At 41.2% G+C, this 13,549-nt stretch overlaps 1 protein-coding gene across 5 annotated transcripts in view; it reads right to left on the reverse strand.

Moving 5' to 3' along the window:
* LOC147021489 (ATP-dependent chromatin remodeler CHD2-like) overlaps positions 1–13,549 on the reverse strand; it is a 128,035-nt gene that overhangs the window by 66,190 nt on the left and 48,296 nt on the right. For all 5 annotated transcript variants that reach the window (XM_085891452.1, XM_085891451.1, XM_085891450.1 and 2 more), the window contains 5 exons: positions 6,790–6,917; positions 6,473–6,689; positions 677–766; positions 337–527; positions 48–236 (listed from right to left, as the gene is read on the reverse strand). In XM_085891452.1, coding sequence (XP_085747578.1) covers positions 48–236; positions 337–527; positions 677–766; positions 6,473–6,689; positions 6,790–6,917 — 815 coding nt within the window. The remainder of the gene's footprint in view (positions 1–47; positions 237–336; positions 528–676; positions 767–6,472; positions 6,690–6,789; positions 6,918–13,549) is intronic.

Raw genomic sequence — 13,549 nt, forward strand, 5'->3', positions numbered from 1 at the left:
ATTTCTAGTTGACCTTCAAAACTTTGATGTTCCCAACCCTCTCTCACTTGTAGTAATTCTTCTGCAGCGCAGTCATCTCCACACGCAGGATCTGTTCCACCTTCGCGGGAAGAGACTTCTCAACATCTTTCTTGACTCTACGTAGCAGAAAAGGCTCCAGGACCTTATGCAAGCCTGTGTATCCATTATCACGACCTTTCCCATGTTCATCGTCAAAGTCCTCCCACAAGGAAAACCTTTTGAGGAAAGGTGAGGGGGGATAAAATAGAGTCGGAGTTAGGAACAGCGTGACCTCATCATAATGTCAGTTACAAACAAGAACGTTCTATGCCTCACTTTTCCGGCATGATGAAGTGCAGCAGAGACCACAACTCTTTTAGAGAGTTCTGGAGCGGAGTCCCGGTGATGAGCAGCCGATTATTTGTTCGAAATTCCATGAGAGACTTGTACAGCAGAGAGTCATCGTTTTTCAGTCTGTGGGCTTCATCCACAGCCAAGAAGGCCCAGTTAATACTACCGAGCACAGTCTGTGGTGAGAGGAGGGAAGGCAGGTGGAGAGAGGATGGTCAAAATCTCATTAATGGATCATTTTCTCCATACTCTACACCTTATAACATGGACAAAGGGTTATTTTTAATGTTCCAAGCTTATAACATTTCTCACCCCTCTTCCCCACCTTGTCTTTGAGAAGAATTTCATAGGTTGTGATAAGAACATTGAACTTTATCCTCTTGGTCTGAGGGTTCATCCATTCATAGTCCCGGATCTTTAAAAAAATAAAAATAAAAAAAAAACAGGAAGAAGAAGAATAAGAATAAAATATGACGCACTGCAAATTCAAACAGCAGCTCCACTTTGGCATCCAAAAATGGGATGTTGCTCAACAAAACAAATAGAAGCAATTTTTATAATAACTTTTATTCTAAAGATAAACCAAAGATAAACATCTCAAATATAAACTGAAGTTGTATGTGAAACCAACTGAAAATAATAAGTTAGGTATACCTGTAAGTTAATAAACTCCAAAGTTTAAGGAATAAATTGCTTGTCTAACTTTCCTCATCCCAAGAAACAAAATCATGGTCTTACTCAGAAAGATTAACACACACAGCAGTGCAAAACAGAACAGTGCATGGTGCATTTACCTTCAAATATGAAGTCTGGGTTTGTGGAATTGGACAACTATAAACTGCCGGAATTGTGCTCTGCAGACATGGTGTTGTGTCACAATGCGCACCGCACCGAACCTTGGATGGACCTTAAACTGGGCGACCCACCTTCCATCATTAGTTGGTGGATGGCAAAGATTCCATTAAGTGTTTTCTGAGAGTAAAAGGGTTTTTCAAGGAGAGTGGGAGAGTAAACGCCGGGACTCCATCAAACGTCATTCTTTGCTATCTGGTACGTGAAAGAATAGGGCCAAAAAAAAAAAACCCCAAAAACTTTCCCCAAAAATATGGTGAAGAAAACTGGGGACGTTGAAAAACAGCACAGCCCACATACTAGTATTGTCTGGCATGTCTCCCACCCCCTCCCCCAAGAAAATTTTTAAGCAAATGAACTGCATTCCCTAAAATCTGTTGCATTTTAGAAAAGCTTTTACTGTAATAACACTGTCTAAATTTTCATTGCATTTCATGAAGATCAAGTGAAAACCTGGACCAACAGGATGCCAAAAGAAGACACAAAAAAACAGGCTTTTAAAAGAGATGCTGTTATGATTAAAAGAACCAAACTTTTTGTTCTAAGTAAATGGATTATTTGCTTTCCAAGCAAGTATCTATATTCTTGTTTTTAAAGGAAGAAAGGTAATTTGAAAAGGGTGGATTTGTGCATTTCCACGTACATTTCACATCCCCGAGTAGTAGACAAGCAAAATGAAAACATCTTGCAACCTCTCTGTGTTGAAATTTGACTTAATATCTGTTCAAATAAGTGTGTGTGTGTGTGTGTGTGTGTGTGTGTGTGTGTGTGTGTGTGTGTGTGTGTGTGTGTGTGTGTGTGTGTGTGTGTGTGTGTGTGTGTGTGTGTGTGTGTGTGTGCGTGCGTGCGTGCGCGCGAGCACGCGCTTTTCTCATAAAGTATAACATTTTCTCTCTGTCAACTACCCACAACATATCTGTCTGTCTGTCTCCCCCCCCCCTCCTCCTCCTTCTCTCTATCCTCTCCTCCCTCTCTCTCTCTCTCTCAAAAAATTGCCGATATCTTCATTACGCCATGCAGTGTTGAAATTTGTCTCGGAACGCATCCGGGCTGTGATTATGTCCACAAGTGTTTGTCTCCGGACAGCTTTGCTCTGGACGCGTACGGGCGGTATTTCAAGTATAAGTGGTCAAAAATGGATTTCGGACATTATTTTGTTTCCATCTTAACTGTTATTTGATGCAGAAGCATTTTTATGAGAGAATATGAATCGTAATTGACGCTCCACCGCATGTCTACCTTCCCTTCCCCTCACTGCCTTCCCTCCCCCGTGTGTCTGTCTGTCTGTCTGTCTGTCTGTCTGTCTGTCTGTCTGTCTGTCTGTCTGTCTGTCTGTCTGTCTGTCTGTCTGTCTGTCTGTCTGTCTGTCCCTCTCTCCGTCTCTCTTCTCTCCCTCCGTCTCTCTCCACCCCCCCCGTCTCTCCACCCCCCCGTCTCTCCACCCCCGTCTCTCCACCCCCCGTCTCTCCACCCCCCGTCTCTCCACCCCCTCCGTCTCTCTCTCTCTCACCCCCTCTCTCCCCCCCATCTCTCTCTACCCCCCCTGTGTCTCTGTCTCTGTCTCTGTCTCTGTCTCTGTCTCTGTCTCTGTCTCTGTCTCTGTCTCTCTCTCTCTCTCTCTCTAGCCCCCCAGGCTCTAGCCCCCCAGGCTCTCCCTCCCCCGGCTCTCCCTCCTCCCCCTCTGTCTCTCTCTCCCCCCTCCGTCTCTCTCTCTCCCCCCTCCATCTCTCTCTCTCCCCCCCTCCATGTCTCCCCCTCCTTCCGTCTCTCTCTCCCCCTCCGTCTCTCTCCCCCCTCCGTCTCTCTCTCCCCCCTCCGTCTCTCTCTCCCCCCCTCCGTCTCTCTCTCCCACCCCCTCGTGTCTCTCTCTCCCCCCCCATCTCTCTCTCCCCCCTCCGTCTCTCTCTCTCCCCCCCCCGTCTCTCTCTCCCACCCCCTCGTGTCTCTCTCCACCCCCATCTCTCTCCCCCCCATCTCTCTCTCCCCCCTCCGTCTCTCTCTCCCCCCCTCTCTCTCTCTTTCCCACCACCCTCGTGTCTCTCCCCCCCCCCCGGTGTCTCTCTCCACCCGCCCCGTTTTTGGGGAGAGTAAGAAAAATAAATTGGAAAAAGTAAAGTAAAGAAGGAAGTTGACAATACAGAGGTGAAGGTGGAAGAGCTGGAAATGAAGAAGTGGAAAGAGGAAGGAAGGCTGAAAATAGATTCAGAACTAGAGAGTTCATTATTCCATGCAGTGTTGAAGAATATAATTCAACTGAAATAAAATAAATATTTCAAAGGTCGTATAAAAGAAAATTCCAGAAGTTTACAGTCATTGATGCAGACCCTTTTACAACACCCTATTTAACATGTTACATTAGTTGTTCGTGCATGTTGTTTGTGCCCTGTATGACATCCTTAAAAACATTGAGTTTCCTGTTTGGAAAGATTTTAAATTGTTTGACTGCCAGACAGGCATAGTAAAAACTAGAGGGGGAGCACTCGGTAGAGTGCAAAACCTCCGCCGCCAATACTGCTAGGTCACTCAAGTGAACCTGATATCCTATTCATTCAATTTGACGTCAACAGTGCTCACAGAGTTATAGTTTGCAACTTTCCCTTTTACTTGTAACTTTTACATACTCAATTCATTCGTCATAACTAGATTCCTTGAGACAGGAATTGATTTTACGTGGGTATATCCACCTGAAGTTCCAAAATCAGCTGCAATTATAATTTTGGCATGTTTTTTGTTGGAAATCACGTATAACATGTAGAAATGCAGAAATAAGATCGAAATTTTGTTAAAAAAAAAATTTGCAAATTTTCTTTTTCTCTAACAATTTTTTTTTTTTGGGGGGGGGGGGGTTGGAAATCATTTAAAACATGTAGACATGCAAAAAAAAATTCAAATATTTTTTCAAATTGGCCACCATAGCGGCCATATTGGATTTTGGACCAAGTCCAAAATCTAATGGCATGATCCTTGGACCAGACCTTTGGCCCCCCCCACCAAGTTTCGTCGAAATCCGTCGAGGAGTTTTTCCGTAATACTGTTCACCAACAAACAAACAAACAGAAAGGGGTGAAAACAGTAACCTCCATTCATCTTCGATGGTGGAGGTTAATAAAAAAATAAAAATTTATCTCATTCCTCTCTAGCAGTACAGGTAGTCGTCGACTTACGACCTATGCGACTTACGACTGTTCGACTTTACGACCACGTTTTTTTTTTGTATGTAAAATATACGTTGTTCGACTTACGACCGATTGGTCAGAACCAATTGCGGTCGTAAGTCGACGACTACCTGTACTTTGGTTCTGAATTTTTTTCCCATTGTGCATGTGCAAAGGAAAGGTTCATTTTCGGAATATAACATTGAAATGGAATCAAGTTGTTCCTCGATCATAAACTAACGTTTGTACAGACTGACTTTCAGACAGAGACAGAAGTGAACATATTGCTTTATCATGCTTTTCGCTTTGCAAGCACAGGGAAACAACATGAGGGGACAAGAACTACAGGGAGGGATAGAAGAACCACTTTGTGCACATAATATGTAGATATCTTTTAACATCAAAAACACATGACAATAGCCAAATACAATGAGCTATCCTTAACAGCAAAGCAAATAAAGTAACCTTTAGATTCAAAGAAAATTGGTGGTTTTGTTAAAAAAATCAACATGACAAGGCAATTAAAAAAAAAATAGAAAGAGCAATCAGAGATTGCAGACCCTTGCCTTAACTTGTTTTGTATGATGTTTGTGTCATTTTATGTGGGGAATTTTGTGTGGCGTTTGTGTACTGGTGTGTTACGTAATTAATAAGAGACATAATTAGAACTGCCACTTTGTAACTGCTGGCAGTGATGAGCGGGTACCAAGACGTCCCACTTTGATTAGACACCTGAACCTGACCCATGATGTTTTTTTTATCATTCATTATTCAATTGAATTTAGAATGGGAACAAAATAAATTCAATTCAAATCAAATGGAAGACCACATCGGTACATTCCTACATTGGAGTCATCAGAAGGAATCCAAACAAGCAAAAAGCAAAGATGAAGTCATCAGGAGGAACCTGGATAAGATTCGCATTTCAGCTGCTACTCCTCTTCCCTCAAACCCATCCAGGCACAGCAAAGTGAGCCTTGTTCAAAAAAAAAAATTAATAATAAATAAATAAAACAAAAATAACCCAGATCAAAAAAATTTAATAATTCTGGCTGCCAGACTGTGTCCGGTTAAGTTGAAATTTAAAACATGTATTCCCCATCCCAACAGGATCATAAATGTGAAGTTTCATGTCGATCAAGCGGTTCAAGAGAAAACATAATTTAATAATTATCTTCAACCCAATATGGCTGCCAAACCATGTGACCGAGCAATTATTCCTTTTAAAAAAATTGTACACCCATGGCTTGAGGAACATTTGTGTGAAGTTTCCCTTCAATTTGTCCAGCCACTCTGGAGAAGAAGATTTTTTTTAAAGATTTTTGGGTAAATCCAATATGGCTGCCAAACAAAGTGATGTATGACATCGTGTGTGAACCTTTTGTTCCTCATGCATAGGCGGTCATACGTCTAAAGTTTTGCCTTCATCTGTTCACCCACATTGGAGAAGATTTTGAAGGTTTAAAAAAAAAAAAAAAACATAAAAACAAAATGGCTGCAGAATCACGTGACTGATGACGACATAAAAAAATTTTCTGTGGACCATTTTATCCTGAGATGACTCAAAAATTTTCATAATAATCAGATGTGGCATTCTACACATGCAATTATGACGTCTTTACGAAGGCACCGATGACGCCATTAAAAAAAAAAAAAATCACATCCCCATGAGTAGTAGTTGCCGTGTGCAAAGTTTCAATTTTTTCCTTGGTGCGGTTTCAGATACAGAGGTCCAAAGTTTTTCTGTTTTTCCAACATGGCTGCCACACCACGTGACCTATGACATCATAATTATCAGTACATCATTCTACATGAGTAGTTGCACCTAAATTTCGTCTCAATCCGACAAGAGGTTGCAGAGAAAAACACGGAAGGTCTGTGTGGACAAACAAACAGACACAGATAGACAGACAAACGGACCCAAACACAATACCTTCTCCTTCAGTGAGGGCAATAATATACAGCGTGCACATGAGCGCAAACGCAAACGCAAACACACACTTGAAATGATTACAAAGACTTTAAAAATGAGAATAATATAAACAGAAAGGGAAAATAAAATAAAATAAAAGACCAATCGCATTTGTGTACAAAGATTGGGAGGGCATGCACACCGTGTTACGACTCAAGAGATCTCCCAGATACGTGACGACGTTCATCTCTGGGGCCCAGGCTTGGAATTCGCGTTGCCACGATGTGACAGTGGAAAGGGGTACGACAAGCAGAAACGGCCCATAAAGCAAATGTTGGTGAAACAGCACGGACAGTGAAGATATGGTCTGGATAGTCTTGCCCAGACCCATCTCGTCTGCCAGAATGACGCTGTTGAACCTGCAGGCCGGCACGCGCGACGTCAAGATATTGGAGTCAAATTGAGATGTGCTCGCATCCTCGTCATGCTTAAACAGGGAGTCGTGCACCCTGAACTCACCGGCACCATGAGTGAATGAGCCAGTTTAACCCGTCGAGCTGATAATCACGCAGCTCCAGCACATCCGAGCCTCCCAGGTAGGTTGGTTGTTCCTTCAGAGCGACAAACCGGGGCCGCTGCTTCAGCACCTGTAAATAAAAACCAAAGAACAATTCCATGATCAAGTGGACATGACCTCAAATTTTAGAATTGTGAATTTTCACTAAATTTTTTAGTTCATATGATTCTATATAGACCAAAGTTCTTGAAAAAAGTTTTATTGTGGTGTTTCTGCCGTTGTAATGTGTGTGAACACCATGTTTGCCTCGATAACATTTCTGAACAAAATTTTCTGTGAAAAACATGACAACTTGTTTTGATCAGTAAAGGAGAAAGATTTCAATAATTCACTTCATTTAAAGCAATTTTAATCTTGGAGTGAAAGTACCTCAACTCCAAAAACCAAAATACATGATTCTGATGGGATTATACATCTTTTTGTAAAAACGCAAACCCCTTCAGTCATGTAACATTACTAACCAATATATCAATTTGTTTTTGCAGGAAAAGAAAAATTGTGTTGAACCTCCTCATCTTAAAATTTCCTCTACTGTACCATACTGAATTTATCAGTGCCAATTAATTTCGTGGAAACTGTACCATAAGAAAAACAACATAGGTCAAAATCTGTAAAGTTACTAACCAAGCTGTAACGTTACTAACCAATATACACTTGGTATGAATATCAGTAGACCAGCAGGAGAAAGTTTTTCAGTCAATAGTGTATCAGACAAGAGGGCAGCATGAGACAATAGATTACCCACAATGCACCTAAAAACTTCATGAGGGAGAAGATGATTTCAAGATTGGATTTTCCAGAGATTGCTAATAATCGTGGACATTTCAAATTCTCTACAGAGATATAGATGAGACGAGATACTCAAACCGAACCATCTTAATACAACTCGATGTGCGTGCTCAAGTATTCATACAGTGAATCTTTGCAATTATTACATTTTGGGACGGGTACATTCATAAAGTGTTAGATATAGTAAGATGGGACTGTCTTAAAATAAACAAAAACAACAACTGGTGTTGATCATAACCTATCTGATTTGCCAGGAGAGTCAACAGATAAATCTCCTGACATCCTGACATGTATTTAAGCCTCCCTAATATTTGCATTTTCTGTAAAGTGTGACAGTTTCTCTTGTTCCCTATTTCCAACCACTTTTCTTGATGTAAATAGGCAATTACATGCTATACATTTACAACCTACATGATATATGTTGTTGTCATAATCACTTCCTATATGCCTGATTTAAATTATTACTTTTCTTTGATATTGTTAGTTAGAGTTAGACATTGTTAGTGCAGAGTTTTACACTTTATTACACTTAATATTATCTTCAATTTCGTCAATAAAACAAATAAAACAAGTGGTGCCAGGCACAACAAATCCAACCCATTTAAGGCATAAAGTTATTTTGGGGATCAAATTTAAATTTGATACATCCTTAACCTGAATGTTGATTATAAGGAATAGAATAAGGAATATTTTAGTCTTAGTTTGAAGTCAATTAAATCATTTTTGACGAAGTTATGAGCGAAAAACGATTTTGACCTTCCGTGACCTGACCTTGACCTAATTGGACTGAAAAGTTAATGGGGTCGTCCGAGGTTCATTACCCACCTGTGGATACAATTTGACTGTGTTTGAGCCAGCAGTTTTCCCGTAAAGTTGTATTTTCGTAACCATGTTTTAGTTTTAATGGAAAATTTGTAATTTGACCGATGACCATGACCCCCAAAACTTCGGACCCTACCGATCTTCACAAATATGCATTTTTTTTTTTTTTTTTTGTTTTTTTGTATACCTTGGTCGAGGCTCGTATGAGAGCTAACACACAACTCACAGCAAGGAGGCATGAGACAAGAGGGGCGGGAGTGGAAGGGACAAAACAGTGGGGAACAGACACATTAGGTGAACTGTGGAAGGGAGAGGGATGGGGATGGGACGGGGAACATGGCGAAGAGAAGATGGACATTACAGGGACTTTCAGGAAGGAAAGCAGGAGAATTGAAGGAAGTGGGCTTGGGTGGATTATCGGGGGTAGAAAAGATCGAGGATTTGGATGGGGGAAGATAAGAGGTGGTGGTGAACAGCTGTTTTGAAAGCCTGGAGGGAAGAATGGGAAAGAATAGAGTGAGGAAGTTTATTCCAAAGGCGGGAAAAAGAGGAATGAAAGAGTGAAGATGAGCAGTGATTCGTGATTTTGGTAGTTTTACCAGAAGGGGGTTGTTGGCGGACCTTGAGCGCCCTGTGGAAATGTGGTTGGGACAAATCGCAGAGAGAGCAGGGGGGCAAGGCTGGAGAGGAGTCGGTAGAAGACAGAAAGACCACCGACCAACCTGCGGTGATTGAGTGAGAGGCCCAAAGACTCAGCTTCATTGCGGGAGATGCCAATGATCTTAAAAGCCCTGGTTTCGACAGCGTGAAGCCGAGAAAGGTGGGAGGCAGGAGCACCAGCCCAGAGGGGAGAGCAGTACTCCATCAGGCTACGGACAAAAGCTTTGTAAGTAGTCAGGAGCTCAAGAGGGCCGAGGAAGGACTTTGCACGACGGAGGATTCCCAGTCGGCGACTGGCTTTTGAGGCAAGGTTGGAAATGTGACTTTCCCAGGAAAGGTCATGGCAGATAGTGAGACCCAGAAGCTTGAAAGAAAAGACTTCTTCCAGAGGATTGTTGAGAAAGTGGATGGGGGGGTTTTCTAAACGGTCCTTTCGAAGAGACATAGTGAGAGTGTGAGATTTGTGTGGATTGAAAGACATGTTCCACGTGTTGGACCAGTTTGTGATTTTATCCAGATCTGCAGTGAGCGAAGAAGCTGCTGCTTGCCGGTCTGAGGGATGACAGATGGTACGGCAGAGGGTGGAGTCATCGGCAAAGAGAAATAGAGGATTTTCCAGAGAGTCCGAGATATTTTACTATAGGAATGGGTAGGATTATAAGTGACAAATAGAATAAGGTTCACTATAAGCTTAGTTTGAAGTAAATCAGATCATTTTTGACGAAGTTATGAGCGAAAAACGATTTTGATCTTTTTGTGACCTTGACTTTTGATCCAATTGGACCCAAAAGTTAATGGGGTCGTCCAAGGTTCATTGCCCACCTGTGGATTAAATTTGACAGTGTTTTCTAAAGCCGTTTTGCCGTAAAGTTGCTAACAGACAGACAGACAAACAAACAAACAAAGACAAACAAATCGGACGATTAAAATATCCCACTCCCTCCCTCTTGGGGCGGGATAACAAATGGATTAATTAAGACTGTGATACTGAATCCTCACACATCACGTGTACATTGCAATAAAAATATAATAGACGTCACAACCACTTCATCAGAAGGAAGATCTCTGAAGCTCATCCGTGATTTGGGATGATTTCATATAAAAATCTCAGTGATAGTCATGACTAAAATGGCCGCTCTGTCTTACAGTATTGCTGACGGCGTGATTATACATTGAATGTCAAATGTGTAGTATGTGACACCTGTGTGCTCATTTGCATGACAGTTTACATGACAATTCGTACCTGTGTGGACATTTGGTGACCTTATGTTGATACCAGGCAGAAATCATGCTGGTATTTCCTTGAAAAACTATATAAATACTTTTAAAATGATCTATAATCATTTATACCTGCAGCGGACAAACTGTAACGTTACTAACCATGTTTTTCTTGTCTTAACCCTCTAGAGCCCACGAAACGTTCTAGGTGAACAAAAAAAATCAAACAAAATTGCATGGGTCACCGATGACCCCTGGGGCTCTAGAGGGTTAAATAACCAGAGAGTTGGTGTCAAAGCCACCCAATGCTCGCCTGTTTATACATTTATCGTTTTTAAAAGACTCGTCTAATAATTCATATTTTTTATAAAGCATTGCAGTGAAGTATAATTTTAAAGCAATATATGTATTTGTATATTGTAATCAGTAACAAGAGCGCAAGCGAGCACAATATATGCCCGAACAAGAAGGTATATACAGAATTGTGATACTACATGGAAAACAGCATCCTGGTTGCCATGGCAACCACTTTAGATGACGAACGTATGTCACGACACACCGTCTCCACAGTCTGTACCTGTGTTCCAAATATGAAACGTGAAAGTCGAAAACTTTGGGAGTTAGAGTGTGGACAGGAACGGATGGAAAACAGCATTCTGGGTGCCATGGCAACCACTTTAGATAACAAACGTATGTCACGACACAACGTCTCCAGTCTGTACCTATGTACCAAATATGAAACATGAAAGTTGAAAACTTTGGGAGTTAGAGCGTGGACAAGAACGGATGGAAAACAGCATCCTGGTTGCCATATCAACCACTTTAGATGACGAACGTATGTCACGACACACCGTCTCCACAGTCTGTCCCCATGTACCAAATATGAAACGTGAAAGTTGCAAACTTTGGGAGTTAGAGTGCGGACAGGAACGGACGGACGGACAGACAGACAGACAGACGGACGGACGGACGGACGGACGGACGGACGGACGGACGGACGGACGGACGGACGGACGGACGGACGGACGGACGGACGGAATCACATAATACGCCCCAATATATATATATATATATATATATATATATATATATATATATATATATATATATATATATATATATATATATATATATATATATATATATATATATATATATATATATATATATATATCAGGCGTACAAAAAAATAGCGTGGCAGATAAAAACATTAGAAAGGAAAAAAATAACTTACACCAAAAACTTTAACATTTTCACGCTGACGCTGAGGCTCACGCCGGGGTATCGCTATAGCTCTCTGTTCTTCGAACAGGCGAGCTAAAAACGAATGAGCCAACGTGTGCTCATTCAGTAAGCTATTGATGGATATAAAATGAAGAATTTCATACTTGTCTGGTCATGTGAAAAGCAAGTTGTTTTTTTTTTTTTCTACAAAATACAGTTCAGGGCATCCACAAGTTAAGGGGCTGTCACACCTCGACGATTTAGCCAGCGTATGCCGATTTATGAAAAATTTGTCTAAAACGCTGGCACACTTCGAATACGTTAAGGGTACGTTATGTGTACGCTGAAAAACACTACCATAGGTCGTATTACGCTGGTTTAAAACGTTGTACTTTTTGGTTGTCCCAAAAATTTTGCATGCTTGAAATTTTACGACGTACTCGCATTTGGCTCACACGTTCCGCTACGCTGGCCATAAGTTGTAGGCATGTTATGCGATCGTTGACACACGTTAATTGTATGTTACTCATAAGTCGAAACACGCAGAGGTAACATTCGCATACCCGAAACTTATTTCTAACCTATGAGTAACGTTTTGTAAGCACGCTACATGAACGTTGTTCACACTTCACAACACGCTACTTGAAAGTTCCTCATACGTCGAAACATATCAAAGTAATGTTTAGAGTACCCGTGACTTATTTATAACCTATGAATAACGTGCTTGGGAATTATTACGCTATGCATACGCTCGACTATCGTTGGGCATAGGTTGTGGACGACTAAAACACGATAAACAATTGTTGGTATAACTTATCTATGTTATCGAAGCGTTCTGTGTTCATTACTAGTACATTATGCATTTGTCAAAGTCGTTTTTAATACTTTAAAAAGTAAAACAAAGAAATAGTTCATCGTGGGAATGAGAAAAAAAAATTAGCCGAAAAGATCAAACAATGGTGCAAAGTAGTCTCCTATTCGTGGATGATAAGAGGATCCATCATCACCCACACCCTCCCCATCACGCTCACATACTACTACTACTGACATAGACATACCACTACTACCAATGCTACTACTACAACTTCTACTACTATTACTACTGTCACGCACACCAACTACTACTAAAAGTATTACTTCCACTGATACTACTGGCATTGACATCTACTCAACATGGAGTCTGGAACAATGATTGGTTCCTCTTGTGAAGCCCATTTGTATATACCAATTCCCTTTAACGCTGCCAATACGCCATTACACGGTAGATGCAAGTTAGAAACACGTTCAGTAAGTGCTGTGGTCGTCCGGAAGACGTCAATCAAATTTGTCTACATACGACAATGTGCGTTTTAGATACGTTACAAATTGGTTCATAGCATGTTACTCAAAGGTTAGAAGCACGTTATACTTAGGTTCAAAGCTTGCTACACATAGGTTAAATGCACGTTATTCATAGGTTCATAGCACGCTAGTCATTGGTTCAAGGCAAGTTACAAATAGGTTCAATGCACGTTACTCATAGGTTTCAAGCACGTCAAACATAGGTTCAGAGCACGCTACTCATAGGTTAAAAGGACGTTACCTATTGGTTGAAAATTAGGTTGCGGGTATGTTAAATATTACCTTGACGTGTTTCGACTTATGAGTAACCTCAAGTAACGTGTGCCCATCGTGTGTAAACGATCGCGGAGCGTGCCAGGAACATATGACAACGCATGCGGAACGTGTTAGCCATACGCCGAGTACGTCGTAAAATTTTCAGCATGCTTGAAATTTCACGACGTATTACACGTACCATGTAATATGACAGCGTACTTCATTGTTTTCCAGCCTACTCTTAACGTATACACAACTTACCTATACCGTATTCGACGTGTACCAGCGTTTTAGACACAGTTTTCATAGGCCGGCATACGCTAGCAAAATCGTCAAGGTGTGACTGCGATGTTGACACTTCAAATTCTCAGGCGGTTATAATTTAAATCGGTG

Source organism: Eptatretus burgeri, chromosome 8, assembly GCF_056783735.1.
Source record: "Eptatretus burgeri isolate ZD-2024b chromosome 8, Ebu_testis_v1, whole genome shotgun sequence".
NCBI lineage: Eukaryota > Metazoa > Chordata > Myxini > Myxiniformes > Myxinidae > Eptatretus > Eptatretus burgeri.